The sequence below is a fragment of the Oncorhynchus keta genome, unplaced genomic scaffold (assembly GCF_023373465.1).
Source record: "Oncorhynchus keta strain PuntledgeMale-10-30-2019 unplaced genomic scaffold, Oket_V2 Un_contig_5186_pilon_pilon, whole genome shotgun sequence".
In the NCBI taxonomy this organism is placed as follows: domain Eukaryota; kingdom Metazoa; phylum Chordata; class Actinopteri; order Salmoniformes; family Salmonidae; genus Oncorhynchus; species Oncorhynchus keta.
This window is the reverse complement of record NW_026288159.1, coordinates 140,322-152,500: the sequence shown is the minus strand read 5'-3', so window position 1 is coordinate 152,500 and position 12,179 is coordinate 140,322. Positions and strand designations below refer to the sequence as shown.

Genomic DNA, 12,179 nt, shown 5'->3' with positions numbered 1-12,179 from the left:
CTCCTCTCCTTCTCCCTTTCTTCCTGCCTCTCTGTTTATCTCCTCTCCTTCTCCCTTTCTTCCTGCCTCTCTGTTTATCTCCTCTCCTTCTTCCTTTCTTCCTGCCTCTGTTTATCTCCTCTTCTTCTTCCCTTTCTTCCTGCCTCTGTTTATCTCCTCTCTGTTTATTCTCCCTTTCTTCCTGCCTCTGTTTATCTCCTCTCCTTCTCCCTTTCTTCCTGCCTCTCTGTTTATCTCCTCTTCTTTTCTTCCTGCCTCTCTGTTTATCTCTCCTTTCTTCCTGCCTCTGTTTATCTCCCTTCTCTCCTTCCTGCCTCTCTGTTTCCTCTCCTTTCTTCCTGCCTCTGTTTATCTCCTTTTCTTCTTCTGCCTCTCTGTTTATCTCCTCTCCTTCTCCCTTTCTTCCTGCCTCTGTTTATCTCCTCTCCTTCTCCCTTTCTTCCTGCCTCTGTTTATCTCCTTCTTCTCCCTTTCTTCCTGCCTCTGTTTATCTCCTCTCCTTCTCCCTTTCTTCCTGCCTCTCTGTTTATCTCCTCTCCTTCTCCTTCTCCCTTTCTTCCTGCCTCTGTTTATCTCCTCTCCTTCTCCCTTTCTTCCTGCCTCTGTTTATCTCCTCTCCTTCTCCCTTTCTTCCTGCCTCTGTTTATCTCCTCTCCTTCTCCCTTTCTTCCTGCCTCTCTGTTTATCTCCTCTCCTTCTCCCTTTCTTCCTGCCTCTGTTTATCTCCCTCTCCTTCTCCCTTTCTTCCTGCCTCTGTTTATCTCCTCTCCTTCTCCCTTTCTTCCTGCCTCTCTGTTTATCTCCTCTCCTTCTACCTTTCTTCCTGCCTCTCTGTTTATCTCCTCTCCTTCTCCCTTTCTTCCTGCCTCTCTGTTTATCTCTCCTTCTACCTTTCTTCCTTCTCCCTTTCTTTTCTGCCTCTGTTTATCTCCTCTCCTTCTCCCTTTCTTCCTGCCTCTCTGTTTATCTCCTCTCCTTCTCCCTTTCTTCCTGCCTCTCTGTTTATCTCCTCTCCTTCTCCCTTTCTTCCTGCCTCTCTGTTTATCTCCTCTCCTTCTCCCTTTCTTCCTGCCTCTGTTTATCTCCTCTCTCCCCTTTCTTCCTGCCTCTGTTTATCTCTTCTTCCTTTCTTCCTGCCTCTGTTTATCTCCTCTCCTTCTCCCTTTCTTCCTGCCTCTGTTTATCTCCTCTCCTTCTCCCTTTCTTCCTGCCTCTCTGTTTATCTCCTCTCCTTCTCCCTTTCTTCCTGCCTCTGTTTATCTCCTCTCCTTCTCCCTTTCTTCCTGCCTCTCTGTTTATCTCCTCTCTTCTCCCTTTCTTCCTGCCTCTGTTTATCTCCTCTCATTCTCCCTTTCTTCCTGCCTCTGTTTATCTCCTCTCCTTCTCCCTTTCTTCCTGCCTCTGTTTATCTCCTCTCTCTTCTCCCTTTCTTCCTGCCTCTCTGTTTATCTCCTCTCCTTCTCCCTTTCTTCCTGCCTCTCTGTTTATCTCCTCTCCTTCTCCTTTTCTTCCTGCCTCTGTTTATCTCCTCTCCTTCTCCCTTTCTTCCTGCCTCTGTTTATCTCCTCTCATTCTCCCTTTCTTCCTGCCTCTCTGTTTATCTCCTCTCCTTCTCCCTTTCTTTCTTCCTGCCTCTCTGTTTATCTCCTCTCCTTCTCCCTTTCTTCCTGCCTCTGTTTATCTCCTCTCCTTCTCCCTTTCTTCCTGCCTCTCTGTTTATCTCCTCTCCTTCTCCCTTTCTTTCCTGCCTCTCTGTTTATCTCCTCTCCTTCTCCCTTTCTTCCTGCCTCTGTTTTCTGCCTCTCTGTTTATCTCCTCTCCTTCTCCCTTTCTTCCTGCCTCTGTTTATCTCCTCTCCTTCTCCCTTTTATCTTCCTGCCTCTCTGTTTATCTCCTCTCCTTCCCCTTTCTTCCTGCCTCTCTGTTTATCTCCTCTCCTTCTCCCTTTTTCCTGCCTCTGTTTATCTCCTCTCCTTCTCCCTTTCTTCCTGCCTCTGTTTATCTCCTCTCCTTCTCCCTTTCTTCCTGCCTCTCTGTTTATCTCCCTCTCCTTCTCCCTTCTTTCCTGCCTCTGTTTATCTCCTCTCTCCCTTTCTTCCTGCCTCTGTTTATCTTCCCTTCTCCCTTTCTTCCTGCCTCTGTTTATCTCCTCTCCTTCTCCCTTTCTTCCTGCCTCTCTGTTTATCTCCCTCTCCCTTCTCCCCTTCTTCCTGCCTCTGTTTATCTCCTCTCCTTCTCCCTTTCTTCCTGCCTCTGTTTATCTCCCTCTCCCTTTCTTCCTGCCTTCTGTTTATCAGGCTTCTTCTGCCTCTCATAGATATCCCTTTCTTCCTGCTCTGTTTATCTCCCTACATCTAGCAGGCTTTATCAGGCTGTTCTGTTATAGATATAGAATGGTACATCTAGCAGGCTTTATCAGGCTGTTCTGTTATAGATATAGAATGGTACATCTAGCAGGCTTTATCAGGCTGTTCTGTTATAGATATAGAATGGTACATCTAGCAGGCTTTATCAGGCTGTTCTGTTATAGATATAGAATGGTACATCTAGCAGGCTTTATCAGGCTGTTCTGTTATAGATATAGAATGGTACATCTAGCAGGCTTTATCAGGCTGTTCTGTTATAGATATAGAATGGTACATCTAGCAGGCTTTATCATGTTCTGTTAGGCTGTTCTGTTATAGATATAGAATGGTACATCTAGCAGGCTTTATCAGGCTGTTCTGTTATAGATATAGAATGGTACATCTAGCAGGCTTTATCAGGCTGTTCTGTTATAGATATAGAATGGTACATCTAGCAGGCTTTATCAGGCTGTTCTGTTATAGATATAGAATGGTACATCTAGCAGGCTTTGGAGGTTCACTGAGGTCTTCAGTCTGTTATAGATATAGAATTGTTGAATCTGTAGGCTTTGATGGATGTTCTGTTATAGGGGGTATATAGAATGGTACATCTAGCGGCTTTATCAGGCACACATCATGATGATTGATTGTCAAATTTATTGTTGAATGTGTAGATGATGTAGATGTGATGACGTGAGGCAGGGGGGTAATATACACAATACAACGTGACTTCATAGAACATCATGATGTGATTGTCAAATTATCATTTCAATGCGGAGTGACTTGGGTGAAATGTATGAACGCACACGCACACGCACACGCACACACACACGCACGCACATAAATACACACACACAGGCCTCTCGAGTGGCACAGTGGTCTAAGGTACTGCATCACTAGCTGTGCCACTAGAGATTCTGGGTTCGAGTCCAGGCTCTGTCGCAGACGGCCGCGACCGGGAGACCCATGGGGTGGTGCACAATGTGCCCAGCGTCGTCCGGGTTAGGGGAGGGTTTGGCCGGCAGGGATGTCCTTGTCCCATCGCGCACTAGCGACACCTGTTGCGGGCCGGGCGCAGTGCACGCTGACACGGTCGCCAGGTGTACGGTGTTTCCTCCGACACATTGGTGCGTCTGGCTTCCGGGTTAAGTGGGCGTTGTGTCAAGAAGCAGTGCGGCTTGGTTGGGTTGTGTTTCGGAGGACGCATGGCTCTCGACCTTCGTCTCTCCCGAGTCCGTACGGGAGTTGCAGCGATGAGACAAGACTGTAACTACCAATTGGAAACCAGGATATTGGGGAGAAAAAGGGGTAAAAAAAAGTGATATAAATACACACAGAACAACAACAACCAGGATGTCATTGGATCTGGTGTCTGGCTTGATTTTCACACCTTTTTCCACTCACAGTCATTGAAGCAGGGGTCGGTACCGGTTCAGGAAACAGAACCAAAAATGGGGGGGAAAAAAACAACAAAAATTCCAGTAACAGAAAAAGAACCAGCAACTAAAGAGATCTCTAGTGTTCCGGAACAGAACTGTTATTTTCAAATCTTGAGAATCGGTTAATAATGTTATTGTTTTGTTCCCGAAAATATTCTGTATTGAAGTAAAGTTCTGATGCCAGTAATAGCCTAAACTCATGCCATGATGTTCAGCGCTTCAAGCCAAGCCTGTTACATGTCCTCTTTCTCACTCTCTACTCACCCACATCTCATGCCTGCAGGGCGCATGTTATAATATGAAATGTGATGATTACATTTATCCTTTGACGTGTGTCATGCACAGAGAGTAATAAGCATGTTGGAAATGTACAGTCATCATTCTTCTCTGTTGTTTCTACATGCTACAACATAACAATTGTGTTTCTTCCTCTGTCTCCAGATTTACAGCTGGCGGACGTTGTGGAGGCTGGTGGTTAGTCAGAGATGATTCCTCATGAAGTCCATGGAGTCGTCCTCTCTGTCGCCTGGCGGGTGTCACTCTGCCCTCTCTAGACTACTGAGTCCAGGACACAGTCACACAGTGAAGACCTGAAAGAGACCTGATAGAGCCCATGACAACACTGAGAGAGAGAGAGATGTTTCCCATGCCAATAAAGCCCTTAAATTGAATTGAAATTGAGAGAGAAACAGAGATAGGGACAAAGAGAGAGAGAGACAGTAGGTTCAAAAAGCCTACTTGAGAGACAAACAAAGAGTGAAAACCAACCATGAAATCCAACCAGGAGAGGAGCCATGGCTGTCTGCCCCCAAAGAAGCGTGAGATCCTGGCCCTGGAGCAGAGGCCTGTGGTGGTAACAGCAGCAGCTGAGATCCTGGCTCTGGAGCAGAGGCCTGTGGTGGTAACAGCAGCAGCTGAGATCCTGGCTCTGGAGCAGAGGCCTGTGGTGGTACCAGCAGCAGCTGAGATCCTGGCTCTGGAGCAGAGGCCTGTGGTGGTACCAGCAGCAGCTGCAGCCTCAGCAGACACTACCTTACACACAGAGAACCTGGCTTGGCTGGCCAATGTAGCCAGCGAACGCTGCAGATCCACAGAAACTCCCAGCCCCAGGTTTCATGTCTCCTCGTCCTCCTCTTCATCCCCCTCCCCTTCTGCTCTCCCCCTGTCCTCTCTCTCCACGATCTACCCCACTGGGGTGGGGCTCAGCCAACAGGGCGGGACAATCCAGTATGCCCAGCTGGCCCCTAACCTCCAGTTCATTAGCTCGGGGCCGTACACTGGCTACATCTCCTCTCAGATCATCCAGTCCACTGCCACCAGTGTAGCCGCCTCCACAGGGCAACAGCGCCACCATCTGGACGGCCACTGCTACACCACCGCCCTCATCTCCCAGGCCACCAAGGTATGTGTCTATTGTGTATGCATTCGAAAGTATTCAGACCCCTTGACTTTTTCCACATTTTGTTACGTTATAGCCTTATTCTAAAATGTATTACATTGTTTTTTTCCCCTCATCAATCTACACACAATAAGGTATTTTTTACATTTATTTTTTATACATTTACAAAAATGTATAAAAACCTGTTTTTGCTTTGTCATTATGTTCACTGTGTTCAGATTGTTTATGTATTTAATCCATTGTGGAAAAAGTCAAGGGGTCTGAATACTTTCCAAAGGCACCGTATATCGGTGTTGGGGAGTAGTGAACTACATGGAGTTCAACTAGTAAGTTAACTACATTTTGCAGTATTTTGCTGGTAGTTTAACTAAATTATGGGAAGACAATTTGTGTCAGACCTGCCCAATTGTCACCTAAAACATAATTTTTGTGTTTAATAGACTAGATTGTGATCTGTTTTTGCAATTTCTAGACTATGACATTTCAGATTTCAATATGATAATGCATCATTAAAGTAGTCAACTACTTTTTCAAGGTAACTTTAAGGTTCAGTAAACTATATTTTCTTAAGGCTAGATTTAATGTAGCGTAACTTCTTCCAGAGTGAAGTAATTGTTAGCTTGATAAACTTTCATAGTAGCTTCCCAACACTGGTATTTATTGTGTAATTAATTAGTAGTATTATTATTATACAGTGGGGCAAAAAGTATTTAGTCAGCCACCAGTTGTGCAAGTTCTCCCACTTAAAAAGATGAGAGAGGCCTGTAATTTTCATCATAGGTACACTTACACTATGACAGACAAAATTAGAAAAAAAAAATCCAGAAAATCACATTGTAGGATTTTTAATGAATTTATTTGCAAATTATGGTGGAAAATAAGATTTTGGTCAATAACAAAAGTGTATCTCAATACTTTGTTATATACCCTTTGTTGGCAATGACAGAGGTCAAACTTTTTCTGTAAGTCTTCACAAGGTTTTCACACACTGTTGCTGGTATTTTGGCCCATTTCTCCATGCAGATCTCCTCTAGAGCAGTGATGTTTTGGGGCTGTTGCTTGGCAACATCGACTTTCAACTCCCTCCAAAGATTTTCTATGGGGTTGAGATCTGGAGACTCTGTCTGACTAAATACTTTTTTGCCCCACTGTATAATTATTAGTGTTTTTTATGTTTTGGTTGGTGCGAACACATATCCCCTTTGGGGCGATTAATGAAATACTCTGTTATGTTAAGGTTGGGGACCAGTAGAACCAGGTCCAGATAGGTCTGCAGTCTGACCTGGCTGTTATGTTATGTTAAGGTTGGGGACCAGCAGAACCAGGTCCAGATAGGTCTGCAGTCTGACCTGGCTGTTATGTTATGTTAAGGTTGGGGACCAGCAGAACCAGGTCCAGATAGGTCTGCAGTCTGACCTGGCTGTTATGTTATGTTAAGGTTGGGGACCAGCAGAACCAGGTCCAGATAGGTCTGCCGTCTGACCTGGCTGTTATGTTATGTTAAGGTTGGGGACCAGCAGAACCAGGTCCAGATAGGGCTGCCGTCTGACCTGGCTGTTATGTTATAAGGTTGGGGACCAGCAGAACCAGGTCCAGATAGGTCTGACCTGGCTGTTATGTTATGTTAAGGTTGGGGACCAGCAGAACCAGGTCCAGATAGGTCTGCCGTCTGACCTGGCTGTTATGTTATGTTAAGGTTGGGGACCAGCAGAACCAGGTCCAGATAGGTCTGCAGTCTGACCTGGCTGTTATGTTATGTTAAGGTTGGGGACCAGCAGAACCAGGTCCAGATAGGTCTGCCGTCTGACCTGGCTGTGTCCGTTGGAGGGACCCACTTCACCACTACCCACCAGTACATCCAGCTGGACAGCAGCAGCCCTCTGAGCGTCACCTCCCCTACCCAGGGCCACCTCCAGCCTCTCCAGCTCCACACCCACCCTGGGGTGGGCCTCCTCCCCACACCCTCACCCTCGCCCCCTCCCAGGTGCTGGTCCAGTATACGGATGGGTTAGGGGTCAACAAAGCTGAGGGCGGACACACCACGGTATTTACATCGTTTTTTAATTTAAGATATTTTTAGATGTTGAACTGTTTGCGAGGAGAGCTTGTGGGTAAGCATGTCATTGTACAGTGTAGACTACACTGTATCCTGTGGATATGGCAAATAAAGATTGATTTGATTTGAAGGTGGTGCAGCTGAATGGAGAGCTGGAGAGGAGTTTCGGTAAACAGAGTTGTGCTGGCATCAAAGGAACCTCCTACTCTAACCAGAACAATCAGCAGGTTCACCATGGATATGAAGCTCGACACATCCTCATTCCCGCAGACTACACTACCCAGGATTCCACAGGACTACAAACCTCCCTGGTGCTGGTAGCAAACGCCCAGCCCAACCCCCACCCCCACCCTACCAGTGGTGCTGAGCAGGACACGGTCCAGGTCCACCCATCACTAATACACAGTGAGGGAGGAGGCATCTGTCTAAGGAAACCTGTCTCCAGAACCTCCTCTTTCACCTCCCTCAACTCCTCTGAGGCTCTGAAGGTCTCTTCTGCCCCTCACACGGTTATCCAGACCACCCACCACTCTGACGAGCATGTACACAGCCTGTACTCCACCACCCAGGCACCAATCATCGGCTACATCGCCAGGGCAGGTAACCAGCATGGCGTCAGCTACGCCACCCTGCCGCAGCATCTGGTCATCGGGGACGGCCAGTCCTCCAGTCTCTCCTGATACCCGTTAATGGAGTTACCACCACTACGGACCTCGAGGCTGCCTGCTCGGTGACCGCCAGGACGGCCAGCACCACCGCCTCTCAGCTGGCCCCAGCGACCGCATCCCTCCCCCGCCACACCTACCTCACTGCGTCCCTGTCCAAGTGTGAGATGCTGGGGTCGGACGGCCACCACCAGTCCCCTGCTGTACTCCAGGCCCAAGTACTACCCATCCAACACATCCAAATCCCGTCTAACACACCGGCTAATGTGGTGGCGTCCCCCTCCCCTGCCCCAGCCCTAGCTCCAGCTCCTGTCCAGGCCACCCCCACTCTCTCCTCTTCCCCCTCCCCTGCCCCAGCCCTAGCTCCAGCCCCTGTCCAGGCCTCCCCCTCTCTCTCCTCCTCTTCAACCACGCTCCCTCCGTTCTTCATGCGTGGCTCCATCATCCAGCTGGCGGATGGGGAGCTGAAGCGAGTGGAGGACCTGAAGACGGAGGACTTTATCCAGAGTGCTGAGATCAGCAGTGAGCTGAAGATTGACTCCAGCACAGTGGAACGCATCGACACGGGCCAGACACCCAACGCTGTCATCATACAGTTCGGTGTCGGGGAACACAAAGCGCAGGTAAGCTTGAGATGCTTGTTGTTGTCTCCATTCCCCTAGACTCAGTGCCAGTCTGTTTGTACTACCATGCCAACGCCTTGTCACTCATTCTCTCACCGCAGTGGTGTTGAAAAGAGCACAAACAGATCTGAGACCAGGCTACCATAACCCCATCCTAATGTCAATGTTTATGCCAATGACAGTTTATTGTGTATCCTTTGTGTGTTGTATTCCTCTGCAGGTGTGTGTGGAGGTGCTGTTAGAGTACCCGTTCTTTGTGTTCGGCCAGGGCTGGTCGTCCTGCTGCCCTGGCCGGACCACTCAGCTGTTGGAGCTGAGCTGTGCCAAGCTGTGTGTTGGGGACGTGTGTGTCTCCCTGACCCTCAGGAGCCTGAGGGGTGGCGGTGGCTCTGTGTCTGGGAGGAACCACAACAGCCAGGGTCACGAGGTCAAGCTGAGGCACAGCCACAACACTAGGGACATCACACAGGGGTCTACCCGCCAGGGGAACAGTCAGGGGAATAGCCAGAGTAATGGTCAGAGAGACGGTCAGAGTATGGACGAGGACTTTAGGAACAGTTTGAATGCTGCAGGCAGCAACAGTGTCTTCCTGGTGCAAGTGGCCAAAACAGACAGGTTGAATAAGGAGGACAGGGACGTCCCCCGCTGTGTGGACCAGGTGACAGGATCTGGACTGAGACCCGGATCTGGACCAGGGGTCTACGGAACTGGAGTTGGACCTAGGAGCACCTCGGACCTGCAGGCTGTCTCAGGGAATGGAGAGATGATAGGGAGAGACAATGGAGAGATGATAGGGAGAGACAATGGAGAGATGATAGGGAATGGAGAGATGATAGGGAGAGACAATGGAGAGATGATAGGGAGAGACAATGGAGAGATGATAGGGAGAGACAATGGAGAGATGATAGGGAGAGACAATGGAGAGACGATAGGGAGAGATAATGGAGAGATGATAGGGAGAGACAATGGAGAGATGATAGGGAGAGACAATGGAGAGATGATAGGGAGAGACAATGGAGAGACGATAGGGAGAGACAATAGAGAGATGATAGGGAGAGACAATGGAGAGATGATAGGGAGAGAGAATGGAGAGATGATAGGGAGAGACAATGGAGAGATGATAGGGAGAGACAATGGAGAGATGATAGGGAGAGACAATGGAGAGATGATAGGGAGAGACAATGGAGAGATGATAGGGAGAGACAATGGAGAGATGATAGGGAGAGACAATGGAGAGACGACAGGGAGAGACAATGGAGAGATGATAGGGAGAGTCAATGGAGAGTTGATAGGGAGAGATAATGGAGAGACAATAGGGAGAGAACAGAATCGCCCCATGCTCCCTCCGCCCCTCAAGACAGAAGTGTTTGAGGCAGACAAAGAAAAACCCTGGGGTCGTAAGAGGAGGTGGTCTGCTCCAGAGAGAGATCAGACAGAGAGGGCGGACGATGAACCCCCTTTGACTCTGCCAAAACCCTCTTTTATAACTCAGCAGGTCAAACTCTCCATCGAGGGAAGGTCAAATGTTAGTCGTTGAAGGAGCTGGAGTGTTGTACAGGAGGTAGGGAACATAGTTTTATATGTTTGTAACGTTGTAAGTGCTGTTTGGTTTAATCTATCTATCCACATTAATGGAAAGGATTCATTTACCTGGTATATACATGTTTTATGATTCTATTTCTATGGAAGGAACATTGTTGTCTCTGTGTTTGGCCCACTGCCTGGGAGGCCAGTCGCTCTCCAGAACACAGTGAGTGGCCCACTGCCTGGGAGGCCAGTCGCTCTCCAGAACACAGTGAGTGGCCCACTGCCTGGGAGGCCAGTCGCTCTCCAGAACACAGTGAGTGGCCCACTGTCTGGGAGGCCAGTCTCTCTCCAGAACACAGTGAGTGGCCCACTGTCTGGGAGGCCAGTCTCTCTCCAGAACACAGTTAGTGGCCCACTGTCTGGGAGGCCAGTCTCTCTCCAGAACACAGTGAGTGGCCCACTGTCTGGGAGGCCAGTCTCTCTCCAGAACACAGTGAGTGGCCCACTACCTGGGAGGCCAGTCTATCTCTAGAACACAGTTAGTGGCCCACTGTCTGGGAGGCCAGTCTCTCTCCAGAACACAGTGAGTGGCCCACTACCTGGGAGGCCAGTCTCTCTCCAGAACACAGTTAGTGGCCCACTACCTGGGAGGCCAGTCTCTCTCCAGAACACAGTTAGTGGCCCACTACCTGGGAGGCCAGTCTCTCTCCAGAACACAGTTAGTGGCCCACTGTCTGGGAGGCCAGTCTATCTCCAGAACACAATGAGTGGCCCACTGTCTGGAAGGCCAGTCTCTCTCCAGGCCCACTGTCTGGGAGGCCAGTCTCTCTCAGAACACAGTTAGTGGCCCACTGTCTGGGAGGCCAGTCTATCTCCAGAACACAATGAGTGGCCCACTGTCTGGAAGGCCAGTCTCTCTCTAGAACACAGTTAGTGGCCCACTGTCTGGGAGGCCAGTCTCTCTCCAGAACACAGTGAGTGGCCCACTGTCTGGGAGGCCAGTCTATCTCCAGAACACAATGAGTGGCCCACTGTCTGGAAGGCCAGTCTCTCTCTAGAACACAGTTAGTGGCCCACTGTCTGGGAGGCCAGTCTCTCTCCAGAACACAGTGAGTGGCCCACTGTCTGGGAGGCCAGTCTATCTCCAGAACACAATGAGTGGCCCACTGTCTGGAAGGCCAGTCTCTCTCTAGAACACAGTTAGTGGCCCACTGTCTGGGAGGCCAGTCTCTCTCCAGAACACAGTGAGTGGCCCACTACCTGGGAGGCCAGTCTCTCTCTAGAACACAGTTAGTGGCCCACTGTCTGGGAGGCCAGTCTATCTCTAGAACACAATGAGTGGCCCACTGTCTGGAAGGCCAGTCTCTCTCCAGAACAGTTAGTGGCCCACTGTCTGGGAGGCCAGTCTCTCTCCAGAACACAGTGAGTGGCCCACTGCCTGGGAGGCCAGTCTCTCTCCAGAACACAGTGAGTGGATACTGTAGCTAGCAGATGGTTGACCTGGAAAGGCTTGAATTTACTAAACCATGAGATTTGTCCTCTATATTGACCTATAAAGTGAAGTATGCATGTGTGAGTTATATCAATTGATAATTTCTGCCTTGTTAGAATACAACCCTCTACTGCTCATCGTTACCCTCAGTCATCAGAACCCCCCATACATTTGAGGACATTGTTTTATGTGATGAAAAGTCGTTTTCATTTTGCTGCCTCAGGACAACGTTGTGCAGTTAGTCTACTTTAAAGGGAAATACAATGCTGAATGATAGACATGTAGATTCCCAGAAAATGAACCCAGGGACACTCTAAGGGCCAAAGCAGACTAATTGAGCAGTTAAGATCATACCCTCTGATTGTGAGGACAGTCCCAGCGAGGAAGAATGGACCTCAGAATCAGGTTTGAGAGGCAGTGAAATACTAGTTTAGGGAAAAGCTTTCACTATCAGCTTTTCCATGGTGTTATAGTATTAGTAGTGGCACAGAACGCCTAAATCTAACCCCCCCAAAAAAGAATAGGATGGAATATTTGTTTCAATGAAAAACCACAATGTGTGTAGTAAAGGATTACACATACACTGTATACAGTGCATTCCTGATGTATTTAGACCCCTTGACTTTTCATACA

At 48.8% G+C, this 12,179-nt stretch overlaps 1 protein-coding gene across 1 annotated transcript in view; it reads left to right on the top strand.

Annotated features, from left to right (window-relative positions):
* LOC118380411 (ataxin-1-like) overlaps positions 1 to 10,833 on the top strand; it is a 16,605-nt gene extending 5,772 nt beyond the window's left edge. Inside the window, 6 exon segments of the mRNA XM_052509924.1 lie at positions 4,226 to 5,186; positions 6,947 to 7,142; positions 7,145 to 7,227; positions 7,371 to 7,899; positions 7,902 to 8,527; positions 8,748 to 10,833. Coding sequence (XP_052365884.1) covers positions 4,554 to 5,186; positions 6,947 to 7,142; positions 7,145 to 7,227; positions 7,371 to 7,899; positions 7,902 to 8,527; positions 8,748 to 10,064 — 3,384 coding nt within the window. The 5' untranslated portion in view covers positions 4,226 to 4,553 and the 3' untranslated portion in view covers positions 10,065 to 10,833.
* The last annotated feature ends 1,346 nt before the right edge of the window (positions 10,834 to 12,179 follow it).